The sequence below is a fragment of the Phocoena phocoena genome, chromosome 14 (genome assembly GCF_963924675.1).
Source record: "Phocoena phocoena chromosome 14, mPhoPho1.1, whole genome shotgun sequence".
Taxonomy (NCBI): domain Eukaryota; kingdom Metazoa; phylum Chordata; class Mammalia; order Artiodactyla; family Phocoenidae; genus Phocoena; species Phocoena phocoena.
In genome coordinates, this window is record NC_089232.1 from 52126539 (window position 1) to 52151489 (window position 24951).

General features: G+C 46.7%; 1 protein-coding gene across 1 annotated transcript in view; it reads right to left on the reverse strand.

Annotated features, from left to right (window-relative positions):
- EPAS1 (endothelial PAS domain protein 1) overlaps positions 1 to 24682 on the reverse strand; it is an 86328-nt gene extending 61646 nt beyond the window's left edge. Inside the window, exon 1 of the mRNA XM_065891204.1 lies at positions 24383 to 24682. Coding sequence (XP_065747276.1) covers positions 24383 to 24408 — 26 coding nt within the window. The 5' untranslated portion in view covers positions 24409 to 24682. The remainder of the gene's footprint in view (positions 1 to 24382) is intronic.
- Between the last annotated feature and the right edge of the window lie 269 nt (positions 24683 to 24951).

A 24951-nucleotide genomic window follows, 5' to 3' on the forward strand; every position in this document is an offset into this window, starting at 1 on the left:
ATTAAAAAAGAACGAAAAAGAGCATGACTATAAGTATGCTCATATAGAAACACAGGCATCAGGAATGTGCAGAGAGAGTTGAGTTTTCTATACAAAGGGGGGGATGCTAAATACCATAAAGTCTTTCCTCTCAAAACAATCCAGAAGGCAAAACCCAGGAAGGCCTTCAAGGCAATAAATATAAATGCTCCCTGTCATTGCGTCCTGGTTTGGCCAGAGACAGCCCGGGACCAGTTTGTTCTCAGGGTGATTTTTCCCCACCTCCAACATACACCTTCCCTATTCATGCACTTTTCAACCCTGGCACAGATGACCTCATCTCTAATCTTCCTCTCAACCCCATCATGTGCGCATTTCAGATCTGAAATGCAAATCACTTAGAAAAATACATGCGCACAAACACCCAGACACCTGCTCCCTCTCGTTTCAGATACATAGGGTAGATGCACACAAGCACGCCTTACATGTACGCATATGAACATTAATTACACTGTTTCTTTTTCCCAAGGTTTTTAAAAAAAGATCTGTAGTATTTTCAGATGATGAATATTTGTTGAGTATCTACTAACACAGGCCTTGCTAAGTACTTTTATACGTCTAGAGCGGGGCACTCTAGACGTATAAAAACTTAATTCATCCTGCCCTTGCTTTTAAAAAACAGCAGGTGAGACAAGAGATCTCCCTGTACACACACTAGCAACAGACTAAATATTTGTTGTTAGTGGTGATGAGGGTCAGACATTGTGTGGGCTAGCAGAAACATGAAAGATAGTGATGGATTATTCTAGAAGACAGGAGAATCACACCTGACACAATCAGCTTCCATGGGTCACCCACATACGTAGTTTAGAAGACTCTTGACCTCTGAAAAACTCTGCTTTGTTGTCCATTAACTCCCTTTGGAAAATATATAAACAAGTGTCCAAGGGATATAACAATGGTGGTGCCTCATATAATTCACAATTTTTAGAGGAAAAAATTAACTATTCCCTTGACCAGTTTAATCAGTTTTCTACCAATCTCTCATTTCAAACCTGTGGATGACTCTGGGAGTCAGAGAAGCTATGTAAATTCAAGGTGTTATCCTGTTCAATCTTACTTATTTCTGCTGTCCATTTGTTAAAAGACTTCATCAGGCGAGGACACAGTTGTCTCTGGCACCTACTTTATCTTTCTTAAGTATTTATTGAGCACTATTTTCTACTCATCACTGAACTTAGTGCCAAATAATGGAATAACTAATTTTTAGAATAACATGTAGTAGATATAAATTAGAAAAATAATGGCAGCTTAAAATAAATCGCCTTATTAACATCATCTAGATTTAGAACTTCTTAAGGGTAAGGGCCCCTAGTCCTGTCCTGCCTGGGTGCTGAATGAAGAATCTAGCTGATGACCCCCGAGGTCCCAGCACAGTCTGGGACAGCTATGCTTCCCATAGCTCCCAATCCACTAACCGCTTCCTTCCTAAGCAGAGCAGACTTGAGCTCAGGTTAGGGCTCTTTTTAGATGTTAATAGATTGCTTTTTGGTAATGTCTCTATTTTAGGGAGGATGTATTTGTTGGTAAAATAACTCATTTCAGCTCCCACTGATTGGTAGGTATGGCTATCAGGAGCAGTGTAGGAAGGATTCCAAGGCCACCTCTGGGTTCAGAGGTCCTGTGATCGATTAATACTGCCTGTCCCCAGGGGTGGATTAGATGAGGGATGCTCAAGGGCTGTGCATCTACCACTCCTCATATAACGGGAAGAGCAGAGGCTTTGGAGTGAGAGCCCCCAGCTTCAAATCTGGGCTTTGGCGCTCTGTCTACAGGATCTGAGAAAAGTCACTTTGCCTCTCTACAACTCAGCTCTTCATCTGTAAATGGGAATAATTTCTATTTCATAGGGTCCATGTAAAGCAGTTGTTCTCAAAGTGTGGTCCTCAGGCCAGCAGCATCAACGTCACCTGGAAACTTGCTGGAAAGGCAAAATCTTAGGCCCCACCCCAGACCTTCTGAATAAGAAATTCTGGGCATGAGGCCCAGCAATCTGAGTTTTAATGAGCCCCCACGTGGTTCCGATGTCTGCTAAAGTTTGGAAGCCCTACTGTAGAATCCCATACTAAATGATAAGACCTATAGTACTTATTTTAAGGACAGAAGTCAGGTCTTTCACCTGCTACACACTGTCCAGCAAAGTGCCAGGCTTACCACAGGTGCTCAATAAATTCTAATTTCTTTCCCTTTCTTGTCAAAATATAAGCTGCCAGGGCCTTCCCTGGTGGCGCAGTGGTTGAGAGTCCGCCTGCCGATGCAGGGGACACGGGTTCGTGCCCCGGTCCAGGAAGATCCCACATGCCGCAGAGCGGCTGGACCCGTGAGCCATGGCCGCTGAGCCTGCGCGTCCGGAGCCTGTGCTCCGCAGCGGGAGAGGTCACAGCAGTGAGAGGCCCGCGTACCACAAAAAAAAAAAAGTATATATATATATATATATATATATATAAATATATATATATATATATATATATAAATATATATAAGCTGCCAGCACAAGAACCTATGGGGTGGGGAAGAGCAGGGTGTGCATGTTGTTTCAGGTGGAGGAATTAGACAGTGGTGTGGTTCAAAGACCTAAGCAAGCCTGTGGCAAGATGTCTGGGGGATTTCCTCCCCACAGAGAGGAAGGAGGATGGGCTCAGGTCTCTGGAGCTGATGACAACAATGATGTTCTCAGGGATGAGGGCTACTTATGCCTACACAACACGCCAAAGCAGGAAGGATCACACACAGCAGGCTTGTCTTAGTTAAACCTCATCCAAAGAGGTGCCATTCCTTCAGTACCAAAGCCCTTTTTTACCAAAGTATAAGTGACTTACAATTTTCTATTAGTTTCAGGTGTCAAAGACCTCTATTTTAAAATTGTTTCACTTGTTCCACAGTACAGACTTTGACAACAGGTCTACTGAGGTGGCAGTACATAATCATCGCACGGTACTCCCCTCCCCCCCACCCCTCAGCCCCAGCAAACATCACTGCACTGACAGTTTCATGTGCCTCACAGGTATCAACAGTGGTGCAATGACTTCCATCCCCACAGGCCATCACGCATGTGGCAATGTATTTATAAGGACAAACTGCAAATCATTAGGGAAATGCAAATTAGAACCACAGTGAAATACCACTTCACATCCACTAGGATGGCTTTCATGTGAAAACAACAATAACTAAAACAGAAAAAATGGCAAGGATGTGAAGAAATTGGAACCCTGGTGGGAAGGTAAAATGGTACAGCTGTTGTGGAAGACACTAAGGCAGTTCTGTAAAAAATTAAACATAAAATTGGGACTCCCCTGGTGGTCCAGTGGCTAGGACTCTGTGCTCCCAGTGCAGGGGGCCTGGGTTTGATCCCTGGTCAGGGAACTGAATCCCTCATGCTGCAACCAGGAGTTCGCATGCCGCAGCTAAGAGTTTGCATGCTGCACCTAAAGAGCCCACATGCCGTGACGAAGATCCCGCACGCAGCATCAAGGAACCTGCATGCAGCAGCTAAGACTCGGCGCAGGTAATAAGTAAGTAGGTAAATAAATAAATAAATAAATAAATAAATAAAATTACCACACGATCCAGCAATTCCACTCTTAGGTGTATACCCAAAACAACTAAAAGCAGGGACTCAAACAGATATTTGTATGCCCACGTTCCTAGCAGCATTATTCACAACAGCTGAAGGTAGAAACAAACCAAATTCCATTTACGGAAGAATAAACCAAATGTGGTATATACATACAATGTAATATTATTCAGCCTTTAAAAGGAATGAGTACCATTTTCGGAAGCAGCAGCATAGCACAGGGAGATCAGCTCGGCGCTTTGCAATGACCTAGAGGGGTGGGATAGGAAGGATGGGAGGGAGGCTCAAGAGGGAGGGGATACGGGGACACATGTATGCATATGGCTGATCTGCTTTGTCGTGCAACAGAAACTAACATGGTATTGTGAAGCAATTATACTCTAATAAAGATCAATTTTAAAAAAAGGAATGAAATTCTGACACATGCTACAACACGAATGAAACTTGAAAACACTATGAAAAGTGAAATAAGCAAGACAAAAAAGGACAAATATTGTGTGATTCCACTTACGAGGTACCTAAAATAGTCAAATTCATAGAGAAAAATAGAATAGTGGTTACTAGCAGCTTGGGAGAGGGAGAAATGGGAGTTATTTTTTAATGGATATAGACTTTCCAATTTGGGACGATGGAAAATTTCTTGAGATGGATAGTGGTGTTGGCTGTGCAACAGTGGGAGTATACTTAATGCCACTGAACTGAACACTTAAAAATGGTTAAAATGGTAATTTTTACATTTTATATATACTTTACCACAATAAACAAAAGAGTAGTTAACCACTCTCACTCCACCACGGCCACAAAAGGAAATAGGTATCACAATATAAACCTTCTGCATCTATAGTACTACTAAATTCTCACCAAAGTAAATGTCCTGAATAAAAAGGACTCTAAAACCTCTGCATGCTTGAAAATCTAAACTGATTATGGCAGCAACACCCTTTCAAGACAAACAGTGTTCTCAATTTACTTTGGCTTGCCATGTTATGAGCACATCTGATGTGAAAAGGAGACACAGCTGAAAATGGAGATTTGGCTGTGACTCTCCGATGTGTTCACTCAGAGGCTTCAAAATCCCCATCCTTCTTCCCGTTAATGAAGGTTTGCTTCGACCTTTCCATTAGCCCACAAACTACTATTAAAAAAGCCATTTATCAGATTAACACTGAGTACTGCAAAAGTCATCTGCAAGCGGCGTGCACTTTTCCACGTAGGGGTTGCCATGCCAACGGCTGCTCCATGTTCATTGTACAGGAGTATCAACTTCAACAAAGTCCTGTTTCATAATTCTGAGGACCAATTCCATCTTACTGTCCCTCTGCACTTCCCAAATGTGCACACATGACAAAGACCCCACCAAAATCAGGTAATGACCAAGAAAGGGAGCAATTAAAAAACTGACTTGCTAAATGTCCACGTACCGAAAATGTTGCAAGGCAGACAAACATTACATTATTTCCTCTCTCTAACTCTTATCCCCATCCCAAAGAAGTACAATCAAAGAATTTGATGTAAGAACAGTTTGGCCAGTAATTCTCAAAAAAGGAATCCTGGGTGAATAAATTGAAGGAGAGACTATAATTACACAAATTGTTGTAATAGATTGTTTGCCTGGAGAGCACACAACTATAAACAAAATGGGGTAAGATACTTGGATTTTATTGGTGCTAAATTTTGTTGCAAATTTTTGTTTTAAACAATGCCTGCAAAGTTTTAAGCAAATATATTTAAACTGACTAGCAGTATCAAGTGTTTTGATTTAGAAGAAATGTCTGAAACAGAGAGCTCTAGGAAACAATGTGTCTTGACTCAAAAGTAAACCTAACAAGCAATTTCCAACCACAGACAGTGAGCCCAGCCTCATACTAAAAACTCCTGATTAAATCAAAGAAATATCCAATCCGGTTTAAAAATGATTCATAGGAAACAAACAAATGCTGTGTAGACAACAGATTCCCAAACGGACAGGAGTCATCGTTATGCTGAAGTTTGCTGTAAATATAATGCCACACTTCCAACCAGGATCAGCAAAGGAAGAGAAAAAGCTCATTACAACTCTTAAACATATACAGCTTTCAGGTATGGGATAGAAATGTATTAATAGCATCTACCTCAGCTAAAAAAAAATTTTTGTTTTTATCTTCTGTCACAACTCTGAATGATACCGTATATGCACTAAAGTTTTCAATATCATGAATACACTATTGTGTAAAGAAGGAAGGGTGCCTTTTACAATATACGGATTGTGTCACAGAACTTGGGGAGGGTGATAAACAATTAAAACTTTAAATGATGCTTGTTTGAAATCTTGGGCACAGGAACGACATCACTGAAGAAAAACTCGTTCTTCTAGCTAGTGGCTCCTGGCTCAGAGCAGACACATGGGCCACACTGGGAGATGATCTTACCCAAAGTGACACCCAGCCCTGACAGCCCTCATCGCCGCAGCCTCTTCTATGTAATCTCGTGAGTTACTCTAGGCCTAGAGAAAGGCCTACATGGATACAAAAACTTTTAATTTGTAGTTATTTCTGGGACACCAGAGCTGACACATTGGTCAGGCATATACAAGAGATGCTGCTTTCTTAGTTTGCGAACATCTCTGGGCTGGTTAGAGCTTGTTTTCTGAACCAGGATGTGTCGATGAATCGGAATTGTGTTATGATACATCTGTAAGTGGAACTAAGTACAGCTGTGTTAAATCTATATACCATGATAGCAAGAGAGAATATTGATAAGTTGCTGTATGAAAAATGCATTTTCCACAACAGTATATAGTATGATTATACTCTGCAATTACATGTCCATATTTACTCTATAGAAGAAAGTATGTTCACCAAAGTGTTAACAGTGGTTATCTCTGGATGGTGGAATTTTGGTGATTTTTAGTTTTATCTTGATGCCTTTCTGTACCATGACTTTTTTTTACAGGAACATGTATACTTTTTATAATCAGAAGAAAACAACTACTTTAAAAATAATTTTAGGGGTTCCCTGGTGGCGCAGTGGTTGAGGGTCCGCCTGCCAATGCGGGGGACGCGGGTTCATGCCCTGGTCCGGGAAGATCCCACATGCCGCGGAGCGGCTGGGCCCGTGAGCCATGGCCGCTGAGCCTGCGCGTCCGGAGCCTGTGCTCTGCAACGGGAGAGGCCACAACAGTGAGAGGCCCGCGTACTGCAAAAATAATAATAATAAATTTTACAGGAGAGACAACTTATAGGGTCTGGTGTGTGTGTGTACACACACATACTCTTGCGTAGTCTCCCTAACTACCCTTATGCTAAAATCTCCCACCAAGCAATTTGGGGAGCACTGCCCTCCTCCCTCAGGCCCAGGCATCCCTGGGTGACGTTTGCACATCCCTATCCTCCCTCCACATCCTGCTCTCCGTCCAGCAGCGTCAGGGAGCTGCCCCCGCACTGGGGGCAGCCATTCAAGAAGCAAGGAAATATTATGCAAGAGCACAGGAAGTCAGAGGAGACAGGATTCTGGGCAGGCCTGGCAAGGAGTCTGTGTGAACTCCAGTGAACAAGTGGACTTTGCTCAGCAGGGCTGAAGCCAGCAGAAAGCCTCCAGGGCGGCAAGGGAGAGCCGTCCACCTCAGGTCTCTGGCCAGTGGGCGGCCATCCAGAACTTGATGTACCTGATGTAAGGCAGATAAACCCAAGTCCCAATATTTCTACTTTTTTGGCCCAAGTTCAAGGTGACTCCCCAGCACTCACGCACCATGACTCACCTCTGTCCCACATCGCTTTCCTCCTCCCCCCAAACACAACATGACTCCATTCAGCAATTTCCAGGCCTGTTCCTCTCAAGGCCACCAGCTTTCTAACTCAGTTGTCTCTCTCACTGCCTCAGACTGAAGGACTCAGTACTCTCAGCTAGCTTGTGTCCATCATCTCATGTCAGTATCAACCCTGAGCACCCCGGATATGTTTATTTATACGCACACACACACACTTATATGTGAATCACAGAAGTAATAACCCCTTCTTTTGCAGTAGTTTGTATTTTCCAAGCCCCAATCCAACTGGCAGGGCAGGGATTACAACAGCCATCTGACAGTTATAGAAGCCGAAGCTCAGAGGGAGTGCACAACGGCTGCACCATGATGCTATCAGAGTGGGGAGCCAGGCCTCCTGGTTAAGGATGCTCTCACTCACCCGAGAAGCCTGCCTCCTTCTTCCCCGGCATTAGGAGATGAGACGCGGCCCTGCCTGGTAACAACTGCTCCCTTTTGTAGAAACTGCTGGGCAGCACACATTCTGTCCCACCTCAACCCACTTTCTCCTTAACGGGGGGTGGGGAGGGGGTCCTGCTGCTGTCAGTGAAGTGGGTCCAGCCCCTGCTCTCTGGCATCATGCCATGTCCAGTAATGACTCGCAAGTCTCTGCCCCTCTCCACTTTAACAGAACCTCCTCTTGGAGAGGGGGAAATTACAGGGGAATTGGAGATGCTTTTTCCAAATCTCCACTGATCACCTTTAACCTCCCATCTTCCTTCCCTAAGGAAGCACCTGAAAACAGGAGTCGGGACCGGGTTCCACCTGGACTTCATTTCACAATGGAACTGGTTCCCACCTACTAGCCCATTTTAAAGGTGGAGAAACTGAGGCCCAGAGGTCACCCAGCTGGTTAGCACTCCTGTTTCCTTTCCACCAGGCCACAGGAATTCTGCTAGGCATACAACAGGACATTTCCCAAGCAGAAAGGCCCTAGATGTAAGTAGTGGGATGGACAGGACTGGGCAGAAATAGGACTGAGGTCCCCCCACTCCTCTCTTTTGCCTCTGTCAGGAGCAGGCAGTGGTATTTTAACACTCAGAACCACCAGCCACGTAGGGAACAACTCCCACCCAGTCACTGCCCCTGGCCCGACAATTGCTAATTGTGGTGAGGACCGACAGTGGCATTCTCCTGGGACTCTGCTGTGTATTTCCAGTCGCCACCAACACACAATGGCCCCTACTCCTCTGGCGTAAACATTGCCAAATAAGACAAACAATAACATCACCATGACAGAAAAATAACGTGCCCAGAGAGACAGCACCAGCCAGTGGAGAGAGGCTGGGGTCAGGGCTCTACTAACATGGGCTCTTCTGCCCTGACTTTGCGATCACATTTTTGTGCCTCGCTTGTTTCATCTATATGGTGAGAATGACAACTACTTTAACCTACATCATGAGCTTTGGGAAAAAATTAAGCACTGAGCGAACAAATGCAAGAAATGATAATGCCAGGTTGAGGACAAAGACCCGGCAACCTTGGGATAATTATTTCATTTAACAAATATTTAAGGAGCACCTCATAGGTGCCCAGCACTGCCCCAAACGCTGTGGGTATGGTGGCAAGCAAGGCAGCACGGCCCCCGCCCTCAAGGAGCTTACAAACCAGGAGGCAGCAACAGATAATAAGCAGAGAAGTGAATGACAGCATGTGGGGAATGCTGTCTTTCAAAAAAAAAAAAAAAAAAAAATGGAGAAGAGGGTTGGAGGGCTGGCGGTTAACTGAGGGAGGTGGGGATAGACTTCTCTGAAGAGGTGATATTTAAGCTGAGCCCTAAGGCCCCAGCAGCTGTCCAGCCTCGAGATGGGGCTGAGGGAAGGGCCAGCTCAGGCACAAGAGATGTCAGGGATGCTGCAGGTGACAGATCTGAGGCCAGAATGGAGTGACCGGCCAAGTTTCACGGTCACTAAGTGGCAGAGCCAAGCTCTTCACACCCAAAGCCTCTTCCCACTACCAGCAAGACCAGGAAGCCCAGGCATCTCGAGGCCTCAGTGTGCCCCGCATTTCTACATCTCCCAGCAAGCTGCCTGACCTTTTGAACACCTTAGTCCCTTTGGGGGCCCATAGTTAGTTAGGTTTTGCTTGTGAGAAACAGAGCAACAAGTGGGACCTGAGCAGAGGTGGTGCAGATACAGCTCTTTAGGTCTAGAGATCTGGGGGTGCTGAATCGAAGGGCAAATCCCCACTTGTAACAGGATGGCAGCAGCCATGGACCCTCATCTCCACAGGTGAGGGGGAGAACAGGCCAGGCATGGAAAAGGGCACATCCAGAGTCAGACCATTTTTCAGGAGTCCTGGAAGTTTCCTTGGTCTCTTGGTGTTATCAGATTTCCTCCCATCTCAGGAGATGGGAGAAATACAACTCAAACTTGAAAATCATGATTGGCAAGAGCACATAACCAACCCTGGGGGCAGTTGGTGGTAGCGGCAGTTAAAGGCTGGAGAGCCAGCGTCTCCTTTCAGCGTCTGCTAAGATTCCCTCCCAACTGCAGTCAAATCATTCCAACAGGTAGTGATGTGCCAAATGGTTATACTGCTGTTCTTGTTAATAACGCTGCCTTAATGGTCTGTACTTTATACTCTTCAAAGGTCTTTCTATTGAGGTAATGGTTGCAAAAAACATTTTCAAAGTGCAATACGCTCTTAAAATGCATGGTTTTACTGAAACTCTAGCTCATATCAAACTTATAATAACAGTACTCATAGAACGCAGTTAGTGTATCTAACCGCCATTTAGGAATAGGAAACAGAGACAGGTTAAGTTACCTTTCTAGGTCACACAAGTCTGAAAAAGATCTAGAACAGTCTCTCAGAGTCCTAGAGATTTTTGAGAGCTCCTCTGAACCTCCTATGGAGGCTGGCTTTGCCAGGGACACAAAAGAAGTAAAAAGTGGCCCTAGGGGCATTTACAATCTGTTTGGCAAAACAAAGGGTAAGAAATATGGAATGCTGTGGTCATCCCCCGACACTAATTTTGGAGGCAAAGGAATTCAAGTGGCTGAAAGTTTGTCCCTTTCCAAAATAAACATGTACTCTGCCTTGGCCCAGAAAATCTAACTCCAGGAGAATTGTTACGTCATTACCCTTGTAACATTTGGATCCATACAAGGAGCTACAGGTGGCCCAGCGTCCCAAGGCTTATGTTGATCTGAGTGTGGAAAATGGTTCAAATGTGCTCAAATGAATGGCTCAGGAAAGAATGAATCACCCTTCATGGTCATCTGAGACTCCTTTCTGCCCGGGTGCTCTGGTCACCAGGATTTCTCAAGGCCCAACGCTGGCCAGTGGCTTCTGTGACCACACCACCACCAAGTGTGCCCAGGTCCCATCACCGAACTGACTCAGGTGGGGCAAACAGTTTGTTAGGAGTTTCGCAAAATTGTTATTTTCAAAAGTACTTTTACTTTGGAAAGGAAGAGAAAAGAAAAAAAAAAAACCAAAAAACAGAGAGGAATAGACATGGTAAGTTCACAGCTTTCCTACCCTAATGGTGTCATCACAGATTAGCTGGGTTAGATCACCCTCCTCTCCCTTCCGGGGGCCTATCTGGAGCTGTGGGCAGGTGGATGCCCGACTGGAATTCTAGCTCTAGCTCGATTAAGGTAAACACCACTTCCTGGCCTATGGGGTTTCTCAGGACATCCCCGAGGCCACTTCCCAGGGGCTGCCCAAGGCCCCAGGCAGCCCCTGTGTCTGGGCTGGCTGCACTGAGCTCTGCGGCTCTCCACCACCTGCAGTCCCGGGGGAGGAAGCCCCCATCCACCTGGCTCCGGAGGGCCCTTCCTGGGCTCAGGCCCAGATTTCAGCAGCCTGCACAGAGTAGGTGTTAAATGTGAGCACATCACTGAAGAAAGCAATCCTCCCTGGGAGGGGGAGCAATTTCCCAGTTCGACAACCATTTACGAATTACTGAGGGGCTGGAAAAGGAAGAAGAGACGGGACACACAGTTGCCACAATGACATTAAATTCCAAGACAAGAGCTATCAACAGTAGCGGCCTCCCTCGAAGTACCATTGGACAGGGTGCACTAAAGTGACTTGCTTGGCCTCTGCTGGGCCCTGGTGTGGGAACTTCTTCAGGGATTCAGGATCTCTGCCAAGGCCCTGCTCGCAAGTGTCCAGCCATGACCTCAAATGCTTCTAAATACCTCCAGGAGAAACGTTATACCTGCTGTGGGTATAACTACCCTACCCCAGCTACACTACCAGGTGACTCCAGAAAGATGGCTCCTTTTATCTCTGGCTACATCTGTCCGAGAACACCAGAGCTCGGGCTTTAGGGAATGGTGTAGCCACACAACAGGAAAGAAGAAGGCCAGGGAACAGCTCAGCTGCCACTTCACGCAGGGGATGCAATTCCCAGTGATCAGTAGAGGCTGACAAAAAGCATGGCCATCTCTCTCCCTACAAACAGTGGAGCGTTGAAGGGCCTGTCCTATCTTTCTATAATGATCAGACTCAAAAACTTAGAATCTACAGTGACAAAGGGCAAGAAACGATAGAACAAAAGCCCCTATCACATTATTAAGGAGACAGAGGCTTCACCATCAAAATGAGGACGTGGAATGAGCATCAGTGCACCCGTCCACAGAGCCCGATGGAAGCTATTTTAGAACACAGTAAGCTGTCCCCTTCCAGCCTCCTACTCTGGACACTGGGAGGCATTTATTACCCTGAGGTGTCGTACAGTCCAAAAAGAAATATATTCTAGAGCAATCTGGGCACATTTGCGGATGACTTATTTCCGAAGCAATACAGAGGAACATTCTTAGCCTTATGAAGGACAACCATGGCACCGTCCAACCACCCTGTGGTGCTTACACAGAGCCAGCCGGAAGATAACAGATGTGCCCTGAGCAGCTCCCAGTCCAAAGAACTCCCAAGAGAAGCAGGCACTGCTCCTGTGGCCCCAAGGCAGCCCTAAGATTCCATCACATCATGACTCAAAGAGGAATCATGATGTCCTCAACTTCCCAACACCACCCTGGGCTTGGTCCCCCATCTCCCATCTTTTAACACAGCTCCGGATTCAGCTCTGGAAGGAGCCGGCTTCCCAGCACCGGCCTGTACACCACCCTCATTATTCCTACCTCCTCATTTTACTCCAGCTGTTCACCCCCGCTGGAATGCCCCAAACCCATCTGCCTATCCAAATTCTACCTAATCCTCAAGACCCACCTCTTAATGCTCCTCCATTAAACCTCCCTCTAATCTATGCTGATCAGTTCCTTTCCTGAAACTATTCACAACACACAAGATCTGTTTACCCTTATTCGCACTCAATTACTATCCATCTTCCACAGTTTGCTCAATGTTTTATCTGAGCTAGTTCTGACCTCCTAACAAGACAGCAACATCGTAAAGGTGGGGCTAAGACAACCATTAACATAAACCATCTTGCCTTGTTTTAAACAAATCATTTCAGGAACTCCTTGACTCACCAGCTAGACTCTAAGCCTCCTGAGTGCAGGGGACTAGACTCTAATGCCTCTTTGTAACCTCACTACATGGCATGGCACCTGAATTTAGTAGGTAACCTAGAATGTTTGTACACGGTGATGACAGTATCCACACAAACTTCACTACATGTATGGGGGGTGACCAAGGAGGATGGGTAAGTTGATCTGAGCAAAGGTTTCTGCCTAAATCTCTAACCCACTGCACTAAGCCCAAAGTTCATGACATAGATCGAATTACTGAGTCTACAAACAATTACTGGGCACCAAATGTGGGCCTCTGTTCTCAGTGCTGTGAGAAGAAAGAACAAAAAAGATAACTAGGTTTCTGCTCCTGAAGGGCTTACCACCTATGTGGTGATCAGAGACAGACAGACAGACACACACATACACACACACACACACACACACACAGTGAAAAGCAAATTTTAAGAGCATCATACAAGTAATAAGACACAGACTGAAGACCATATAAATGCAGGGGTAACCAATGTGCTGCGAATCAGGAAGGCCTCGTAGGGAAGATGATTTCTAACCTGAGAGTGGGTACTCCCCTACACACACTTTCCCACCTGGCTTTTTTAAACTTTAACCTAGAGCAAGTAAGTACTTTGTTGTTTGGCTGGTACTTGCCTTGGAGCGTTGGGCAATCTTGAAGTGAAGCACTGACTTCACAATACTAGCCTAATGTTTGCATTTGATGTAAAATCATGTATCAACCAGACCTGCCTATGGTCTTGTGGGTATTTTTTTCTTTTTCCTCTCTCTTTCTTTTTTTTTTTTTTTTAAAAAAGGAAAATAAGGGTTTCCCTGGTCGCGCAGTGGTTGAGAGTCCGCCTGCCGATGCAGGCGACGCGGGTTCGTGCTCCGGCCCGGGAAGATCCCACATGCCGCGGAGCAGCTGGGCCCGTGAGCCATGGCCGCTGAGCCTGCGCATCCAGAGCCTGTGCTCCGCAACGGGAGAGGCCACAACAGTGAGAGGCCCGCGTGCCGCAAAAAAAAAAAAAAAAAGGAAAATAAATAAAGGGCTCAAATCTACATGAAAAAGAAAAGGAGAGCCCAAGAGCCAGGCTTTCCAAGTGAACCAAGAGACATTAAGCACTTGTATGATTTTTTTTAATTAAGCATGATTTTGGGGACTCAAAATATGCACGGTGTTTACAAGGCACATTAGAAAATTAGACATCCTTGCCCTTGAGCAACATGTAATGTTGCTGGAAAGACAAGAACACATGAAGTGTCACTAGATAACAAGGAAATATAATCAGGCGGGCTCTCTCGCGTAAGTCGCCAAGAGCTAGAAAGGAGTGGAGGGGGAGGTGCTGGTGTGGGAACTACTGCAGAAGGTTCTGTAGGACCTGGGGCACTCAGGCTCAAGCTAGGAAAGCGGGAGATACTCGAGTACAAAGAGAAGTCAGGAGAGCATCCTAGATGGAGGGACTGGGCTGAGGGAGCAGAGGTGGGAAGGAGACCTGTGACGTGGAGTGAACCAGCCCTTGCAGCAGAGCGAGGAGACTGGCACATCTGGGGTTCAGGAAGCACACTGGGTGATGGTGAACGGGGTGAGAGGGTTGGAGTGGGGTCCCTTATTGTCAATGAGATGAATTCCCACAGCTGTGTAGGCTGCCCTTGGGAAGAAAGCTGGACCAAGGATCCATGTCCTCATTCAGGTTTTGAATGTGTCTAGCTAATCCTTGGAGATCTTCAGGAGAAACACTCAAATCCACAAAAGGAACCCCTTCCCCACCCTGAAGACTCACTGTGCTCCAAGGACATGACAACCCTGCCTAAAATAGGGGCAGTATCAGCGCCATGCAAACCTGTTCTGAGAGGCTAGGAGAGCTATTTTAGCAGCCAGGCTGCCTCCCAGCCAGTCAGATAGCAGGGAAATGCATGGGGGTGCTAATTTCCAGAGAATATCAGAAAGCACCAGAAAGTGGGGCAGCCACACAGTGGACCAGGATTTCCCCCTGACTTCCTGACCACCCCAAAGAACCTCACCAAAGGGGAGGGGCTGTGTCAGCTGCGCCAGGACATGCAGAGCAAAGGCAAGGAAGCCAAAAATTTGCGAAAGAGCTGTGGCTCCCATGCCCCACTACCACTAATTCCCCTAAAGCCCTGGTACAGGAGAAAAGACAGACTCCTGTGGCATGGCGATATAGTTACCTTTAGAGAAGCTCCCTTGTCACCAGCAAAATGTGACCTTCATACTTTTCTTATCTTAATATCTGGATAAACATTTGTTGTGGAATCACACAAATAAAGGTTCTAAGGGTGAAATGTGGTGTGTCCAGTAACACCACGCAGCTCTGAACCCGGGCACCAGAAAGTCCTTTTGGCTCTGGAGATGACTTCTCTCTCTCTTTACCCTGGGCACCAAAATTAGCTTCATCAACCTCAGCCAGTGCTGGAGTGAAGGCTGCCATGCTAAAATAGTATCTGAGAACTCTTGAAAACACAGGAGAGAAACACAAGGTTACGGTGGTTTACAAACACTGAAGAAAGCAATTTCACTGGAGTGCTTCTTAAACCAAATAGAGAAGGAAGGAGCATTATTGGGGTTTAGCCTGGAATCTTCACAGAGTGAATGATATTCTTCTAGCTCCCTGAATTCTCCACATGGCATATTTTGTATACCGCAATATACTCAATTAAACATGAGTATTTTCATTCAGAAAAATAGTGTAGAGGTTATATGTTCATCAAAGAGTGGTTATCAAATGATCTGTGTTTTACTTGCACGGTCCCATTATTTCTAGAACACTCTGTAAAAACATCACAGAGTCCCAGTTCCCCATATATTTGACTGTCCAGAATTGATTTTTTAAATTTTGTTTTGAAGTTCTGAAGAATGGGCCCTCGAACAGCTCCTCACAGGCACAATTTTCTGCTGTTTCCACGTGGAATTCATAAACAGAGACAGCAGCTGATTTTGTGTGCTCACAGAAAGCCATTCTTTCCTGCAACTGTGTATGACGTATTTTCCAGGACAATCTTTCTCAATACTCCAAAGTGCTTCAGCAACAGGAAGCTGTAAAGGTAGGAAGGAGGCCTGTAGATATTTGCTGTAATTACTCATTAGTAATGAGAGTAGTTAGCATTGAAGTTTGAGTCACCCCCTTCGTGTTCATGCTCCTTCATTAGCTTGTAACAGGTGCCCAAAGGACACCTGGGTCCAGTTGTAGCTTTCACTGCAGGTGACATGGTTTGCTTCTTTTTACAGCTCAGTTTCTCAAACATAAAATTAGGATAATGTGTTACCCTTCCTTCCCCCTGCCCTCTACCCAGAGGCAGTCAGGACAAATCTTACTCAAAGTGGTAACAATATGAAAAATTTGTATCAAGGGTAAGACATACATATTTGTTAATATAAATATAGCATCGAGAGAGAGAGAGAGAGAGAGAGAGAGAGAGAGAGAGAGAGAGAGAGAGAGAACTGTACGACTAGATACCCAGCACAGTGATTTAAATGATTATTACCCAAAAAAAAAAAAATCATACACTTTAACCAATGTATTTTTAAAGGATTTATAAAATGCTTCTGAACACAGATTGAGGCCATGTGTCCCCTTATTCATAGTGAGCCACTGACTCCCCACACTCATAGGTCAACAGCAGGGAGACTCAGACTGAAATTGAGACCAAAAGAGTCAACTAAAGCTGTTACAGAATTGATGAACTTCTAAAAAGACTATCATATCAGCTGTACCCCCAGCATCTGTGGGCAGCCAACATCGCAATGGGGGTTAGTTAACCTCCAACATTACAAGTGTGAGTACAGAAAATGGAGTCATTTTCCCACTCGTGTGCTTTATTATACAGCTTCATCCAATAAAATCACTCATCTGTTATGATTCCCAGCACTAACCTCTCAGGTTTGAATTTTTTATTCGAAGGTACCATGGATATGGGATGCAGAAAGTCACTGGAGGAATATAAGAAGAGATTTCTAACAATCCACTTCCTTGGCTTTGTAAAATTGGGAAAACGCCAGATGGGGGCATGGCAAATCAATACATATTTTTTAATGGGGTAATTTTCCTTACTGACAAACCACCTTTTCTGAAATATCTTTCCACATGAGAAAAGGACCTGCTTCCCAGAGTCATTATCTCACATAGAAGTTACTTGTAACTTTAAAACTAAAGAATTTTTCCAAGTGAAGGTGGGAAAATGTGCCTCCTGGGAACATGTAAAGGCTCTGATGGTCATGTCATATTATAAGTTTGCTGATATACAACTGGCCCCTGGAAACAGTCTAAGGAGGTCAAGCAAACTGGTACTCTTGAGAATACAGGAAAAAACAAGACCACTTAGAGGTAGATAACATTCTGGTCCATTCCACATGCCTGTCTTCTTGGCTCCAGAGAGCTCACAGGGCCCTGTCACTCTTATTGATCTCATACTTGCAGATCAGTTCTGTGGCTTTCCATAGCGGGACCAGACCACCTCTGGCCCTTTGATCTTTTGAAATTGAAGCACAGGAAGGAAGAATGGACGAAAATAAAGAATAGCTGATATGCATTGCAATAATAGTATGTGCTTTTTATAGAGCCTTGCTCTGATGAACTCCCAAGCTTGGGTTCACAGCCAGTGGCACTCCATTCTCAACAAGCCCTTTGAGGTTCACAGTGCAGAGGCCAATGGTGTGATGGCTGTGAAAGCTTGGGGCTCATCAGAGAAGGGCTCTATAAAAACGCACCATACTATTATTGCAATGATCATAGCTATTCTTTATTTTCCCGTCCATTCTCTCCTTCCTGTGCTCACAATTTCAAAAGATCAAAAGGGCCAGAGGTGGTCTTGTGCAACTTGATTTGGAGATGGCTCTCCAGAAGCCATGGAGGAAGAGCTTCCAACAGGTTCTTCTGCACAATGGAGTCTGAAGGTCACAGGAATTACTTAAGTCTTGCCACCTGTTAAAAGTGGGAGGTGGAAAGCTTTGAACTTTTTGGGGGCAGTAGAGAACCATCTCCTGCCAGAGTGGAGGAAAACCCATGAAAAATTAGAGTTTCCAGGGCTTCCAAGTCTACCGTTCATATCTTCAATCCCTGTCTGCGTGTGAGGTTCCATACAAGTGATGAATCGCAAAAGAGAAAAGTAATTATAATAATTGTAAATACAACAGCAAAAGCAGTTATCATTTATAGAGTACTTTCCATGGGTTGGGCATGGTACTAGATACTTTATAGATATCTTAGGTAAGGTAAGGCAGTGTGGATCACTAGTTAAGAGTACTGGCTCTGGGGAAATCAGCTCGGTGCTTTGTGTCCACCTAGAGGGGTGGGATAGGGAGGGTGTGAGGGAGACGCAAGAGGGAGGGGATATGGGGATATGTGTATACGCGTAGCTGATTCACTTTGTTATACAGCAGAAACTAACACAACAATGTAAAGCAATTATACTCCAATAAAGATGTTAAAAAATAAATAAAAGTTTAAAAAACATACTAACAACAGCAAAATAAAGAGTACAGGCTCTGGAGGCATTCTGCTCCATTCGAATCCCAGCTCCACCCATACTACCTACTTGACCTTTGGCAATTCACCTTTCTATACTTTGGCTTTCCCATCAGTGAAATGGGGATAATAACAGGGCTTATCTCACGGGTTGTTATGAGGAGTAAAAGTTCACCCATGGAAAGTTCTGAGGACAGTGCTTACACAAATAAGACTAAGTGTTTGGGTTTTTTGTTTCGTCCTATTGCAGATATAAGGACACACACATTCCTAGTACCTAAAAAGACCTCCAATAACTGTTTGAGCATGATAGAAAACATGAGGATAATATTTCATGGCCATTTTAAGAAGCAGTAACAAAATGAACCACACCATACATATATACAACGGAATATTACTCAGTCATTAAAAAGGAACGAAAGTGTGCAATTTGCAGAGACATGGATGGACCCAGAGGCTGTCATGCACAGTGAAGTAAGTCAGAAGAAAAAAATGAATATCGTATAATATCGCTTATATGTGAAATCTAGAAAGATGATACAGATGAACTTATTTGCAAAGCAGAAGTAGAGACACACACATAGAGAATGGATGTATGGATACTGGGGGAGGGGGTGGAGGAAGGGAGGGGTGGGATGAACTGGGAGATTGAGATTGACATATATACACTACTACGTATAAAACAGGTAACTAATGAGAACCTACTGTACAGCACAGGGAACTCTACTCAGTGCTCTGGGATGACCTAAATGGGAAGGAAATCCAAAAAAGAGGGGATATATGTATACGTATAGCTGATTCACTTTGCTGTACAGCAGAAACTAACACAACATTGTACAGCAACTGTACTCCAATAAAAATTTTTTTAAATTACTAAAAAGAATGAACCACACCAGAACTAAGCCTGTGCAGGGCACTCAGTTCCCCTTCCTCCCATTACTGAGGGCAGACAGGTGGGTGGGCAGACAGGTGGGTACAGGTAAGGTTAAGCTGCACTACAGAACCTTTACTAGATGTACACACCAACCTCCTCCCCCATCTCCAAGACAAGGAGAGACACTGGCAGTGAAACGTAGGACCCCTCTGAGACCTGAACAGTAAGATCCTAAAAGGTAAGGCACTCACCAAATCAGACATCCAAGAGCAAGGGCTTGCCTTCTCCAGATCACAGAACTTCTGAAAGCCTATTAGAGCTGAACTGACTTCCCTTAGGGAAAAATATGCTTTTATCCATAACACCAGCAGCCAATTTCAGAGGCTCCCGGACCACCCCTCTGAAGCCCATTCACAAAGCCCAGATTAAGAAACTCCCTCTCCCTTCTTGGTCTTCCCAGAATCATAGCTATCTCCATGGTTATCCTCAGTGGGACCAGAATCTCTATCCCTAGCCTCCCTCCGTGCCCCTCACCAAAGCAAGTGTACAAAGAAGAGTAAACATTCAACTCTGGGGGCTCTTCTGTCTATGGTGTCAGAGAACACCACAGGGATACCCTTGAACCCCCCCCACTTTTCATTACTCTCATTACCCTCAACACTGACTCCCTCTGTTTGACCTCCCTCAGAGCCAGTCTTCATGCTGGTGATCAGGGCCTACCCTGTGTGATTCCAGGGAAAACCAGGAACCCATTCTCCCACTCCCCAACACACAATACTTTTCAATAATTGTCTGTGCTTAAATGTATAGTTATTGACTGAAATGCTATTAAGAACTTCTTGGACTTCCCTGGTGGCGCAGTGGTTGAGAGTCCACCTGCCGATGCGGTGGACGCGGGTTCGTGCCCTCGTCCGGGAAGATCCCACGTGTCGCGGAGCGGCTGGGCCCGTGAGCCATGGTCGCTGAGCCTGCGCGTCCGGAGCCTGTGCTCCGCAACGGGAGAGGCCACAACAGTGAGAGGCCCGCGTACCGCAAAACAAAAAGAACTTATCTTTAGCTTCAAAAGATTTGATCTCAACAGAAAAGTGACAGGTAAGCTGCCAGCTACTGTATTTTTAGTTAAGCTTCCTTGTGTGTCCTTCCCCTCCCCGCAAACAAACTAAGCAACTTGAAGACCAGGACCACATTCCCTTATTTCTTAATATCTCTAGCATTTTATCCAAAGACGGAGTAGGTGTTCAATACACATTTGTTGTCTTTATTGGTTTACATCGTGAATAGCAGAGCTGGTTTTCATCACGAAACTAGACATTGGTACTGGGGAGGGTGGGGGTAAAGGGTACTGGGGACCCTGAGAGCAAACATTGCTAACTTTACAATATTGGCAAAAGCCCTACCTGCTATGAACTATCAATGATGGTCAGTACCAAATACAATAGGGAAGATTCATTAGGCTAAAATGAAAACACATGTTGGTATGGGACAGAACTGAGGAAAATACAAAAAAATAGGCCAATATCACTGGAGAGATTTCCTGAGAAGTAGAAAAGCCTAAATCTTGGGATAATTAATGACAGCAAATATTTTCAAATGTATTGGGCTGAAATCCTGGAGCACTAAGAATTATCTAATTGGTTCCTTCTATTTGTAAACATTTTACAGAATAGATTCCTAGAAAGTTGAGGATCACCCTACACACACACACACACACACACACAAAGAGAGAGAGACACAGACTGACTGACATTCAAAGTGAATTAAACAGTTTTGTTCTCATGGTTTTCACTCCTAGTGAAAATGCCAACTTATTCAATACAGGAATCAATCTATCAATAGTAGCTGCTTGAATGTCTCTGCTGACAGGTAGTTCTCTGCCTCATAAAGCAATTTGCCCCACTGGAGAATAGTCCCTGCATAAAATAATTGTAAGCTTCCCATCAGCAGTGCTGAAAAAAACCTGTAGTCATAGCATTCTTTTGAACTTAATGAAAGCTGTGTGAATTAAATTTTATTCACCTGAACCTATAATGTGTTACATCAATTCCTTATCACACCTGCATTCTGGTAATGTAATTGGAAAGAGACATCGAATGTTGAAGGAATATTTATAGTAAATATATTTAAATTGAGGAAAACTGTCCAGCAATAATTTTGCCTTCCGAATAGAAAAAAAGGTGGGCTTTGATTTTATTTTAGCAGAGGAACCACTACATCCAGTTGGCAGGGGGAGACAGAGATAGAAAACTTCTGATCTGCTACCCCTGATCTTCCTCCCACCCAAGGCCCCACGCTAAGCAATCGGAGCTTTCTGGAAAGCAGCTCTGAGCTGGGTCTGGCTTTGGAAATGGACTTTGATCCCTGATTATCCAAAGATCCAACTTATATTTACCCAAACCACTCTCCAATCCCCATGTACCTAAGAACTTCCAGACTATTTTCTCTTCCAGGGAAGGGGCTCAGAAATTGTTTTTATCAGGAAGTGAGTAGCCCAGACACTTTCTAGCTCTTCACTAGAACCAGGAACCCTGATTAATGAGACCTTCACTTCACTCCTGACAGATGAGTGCAGCAAGTGAGTGAGTGCAGCACCCTTAGCAAGCTTGTTTCTGGCCATCTCTGATGTCACTAGGAATGCCCACCACGGCTAAAAGAGCACACTCTGAAACCCAGTCGGCCAGCCAACGTTTAGAAAGCAAACTCTTTTTTATTAAACATTAACATCGCCATCGATGCGTGAACTTTCTGGAACAAAATAATCCTGTCCACTTCTTGCAAGACTGTTGTTAGAAGGAACATTGCTAATGTTCCATGAATCTGGAATTTTGGGGAAGAAATGGCTCTGCGGGAACCAGAAGAATCACATCTTAAGAACCTATACACAGAATCCTAATCAGAAAGCCCCCATAGCAGGTGTCACACCGAACTTGTGAGGCACTCTGGCAAAGCTAAGGACTGCCACTTACATGACACACCAACTTTCAATGCATTGGTTCACATATTTGAATTTCACCTTGGTCCTGCAAGGAGCATGCCCCCAGCAAACAGAGCCAGACTAGAAAAGTAAATACGTCTCAAAACAATTAGCCCAACATGAATTGGACAACCTTTCTTAGGACTCCGGTTGGTGAGGGACACACTGTTTGCCCTGCCAGTCTGCGACATAAAACCAAAGGCAAGGAGCAGAAAGCAGACACGCGGGGCCACCGCCTCTAGCCTCCTAGGCATCTCACAGGCAATCCCCACAGTGGTTCTTAAACCTGCCGCTCTAGTGAATAATTCGGAGTCTGATTACCCAACTTTTCCCTGCTCCGATTCTGGCTCCCTCTATCTCTAACGAAAGAGGCACTACAGCCAGGTATGTCGAAATAGTTCCGCCCCTACTCCAAGTTTCTTGCGACGATTAACATACATAATAGCACAGGACCCGCGCAAAGCCGCGCGGGAGAAACTGACACTTCACACATCTGTCAAGATTACCATCAGGCCCCACCTCCGCGATTGCAACATTCACCGATAGGCATCACACTTGTAAAATGCACAATAAGTTCCCTCGCCGGCTCCAGAGCCCAGCGCGCGCAAAGGAGCTGACTATAATTTTGTCTTCTGATCGTTCAATCATTATTATTGGCAGGCTGTACTGGCTTAACAAAATGCGTTGGAATCTTAAAGTCCCTTCCCTGCTTCGCTGCCCTTCAAAGACACAGGACTCCTGGGCTGCTCCGAGGCCCCCGGGGGCGAGCGACGGCTGCAGTCCCAGGGCCCAGAACGGCCAGGGCAAGGCTCCCTCAGCCGTCTCAAGCCTGGGGGCGCCACCGTGACGCGGGAGGGGAGCCGCGGCCGCAACCCGGGAGCGGGGCTCAATCCCCTCCCCCCAGCGATCCGGGAGCGAAGGGCCCGGGCGCTCGGCCAGAACGGGCGCGATTCGCTCCTGTTTATCAAATCCTTATCGGTGCCCCGAGGTAGGAACCGCCGCTTTCGACCAGAGGATACACGGTTTCTGGCTCCGGTCCCACAGTGGAAATCGGAGCAAGAGTAAATCGACCCAAGCACTGAGCTCTTCGGGCTCCCCGGCTCGAGGCCGGTCACCCCCGCCCATCGCGGCTGGGTCCCCATCCCCGAACCACCGCACAGCCTTCCAGCAGCTGATCTCCCGCGGCTCAGGCCCTTCAGCCGGCCGCGCGTTCGATTACAATTCTCCGCACACAAGCCCCGCCAGCCGCCGTCGAATACGGGGCTGAAAGCTCCCGCCCGCGGGGCAGCACGAATGGAGGTTGGGAGGAGAGGGGGGTCAGGCGGCTAGCCACGCACGACTGCGGGAGGCAAGGCGGTTCCCACGTCTGCACGCCACTCCGTGCGCTCTCACCCTCGCCGGGAGAGGGCAGTGAGGTTGCCTCTCCGCTAGTGCTGAGAGGCTGGCGAGGGCAGGCGGGCAGATCGTGGCTGCCCTTCTCTGTCCTCTTGGGAGAGAGACACCGGGACCTGCCGGGAGCGCCCGGTGTCGCCATCCCCTCCCCACACACCAAGACACCTGCCTCCGCGAGGCAGCCCGGCCCACTACCCACTCTCCCGCCGAGGCAAGGTGCGAGATCAGGAAAGGGGCTTCTCCCATCTTCCGTGGGGTCTGGAACCCTGGAGTGGGGCCCTTTGCTGCGTCCTGGCCGCTCTGCCGGGGCCCTTACCAGCGCCGCGCTCCGCCTCCGGCCCCTCGCCAGTCTGGGGAGCAGCACGGGCAGAGCTCGTTTGGAAGAACCCCAAGGGTCCCAAGGAAAAGAGAGGAGTGAGTGCTGCCCCTCATGCGAGCCGTGAGAAAGTCGAAAGTTGACCTGAGCCGAGTCAACCAAGAAACATTTCAACGTGCTGGCCGCGGGGGTTTGGTGCGGGGGTGGGTTTGGGGGGATGGATTTTGGAAGGTACCCCGGGAGCACCTCCGACCTCTAGGGCCATCTCCCTCGGCCTCTTGGCTTCGCTGCCCGCGCTGATTCCCGACTCCTTCGGGCCACAGAACTCTCAACCGCAAAACCGCAGCCGCGCGTCCCCAGACGGGGCACCTGCCCTCCCCTGCCAAACTTTCCAAATCTATCTCCCGGCCTCAAAGACCGCTCCACGCTCCTTTCCCAGTGGTTCGCGGTCGCGCCGGTCCCGCGAAACCCCGCCACTCCCACCCCCACCCTGAACCAGCTCCGGACGCCCGTTTACCTTTTTTTCTCCTTGTCAGCTGTCATTGTTGCGGGGGCCCTTTGAGACGCCGAGCACCTGAGCTCCAGGGCCGGTGGGGGCTGCCGCCGCTACCTTCGCTGTGGCCCTAGCCCACTCCCGGAGGCCCGCGCCCGCGTTAAAGGTCCCGAGTGCTCGCAGGTCCCGAGCGCCCGCACAGCCAGGTGGAAGTTTGCGGGCTGCTGGCTAGGTGCGGGGGAGGGGGGTGGAGAAAGGTGACGGGGAGGAACCTGCACGCGGAGGCGGGGTCGGGGAAAGGAGTGGGAGGAGGCTGTCACACGCAAAAGAAGGGCAGCGAGAGGGGGGCCGAGGTTCCTTTTTCCTTCGAAAAGGAGTCAGGAGTCACTCTTCTGGGTTTTCAAAAAAGAAGAAGTGGCTCAAACGACGGGAGTTGGCAGAGTCCGGGGCCGGGAGGACGCGGAGGCTGAGATGACCATACAGTCTCAGGACACTGCCGAGGATTGTACGGCCGCCTCAGGAAAGCTGGGGCGGGAGGCGACGGGCGCCGGAGCTGTGCGGCTGACCGCTCGCGAATGTCGGGCTCGCGGGGC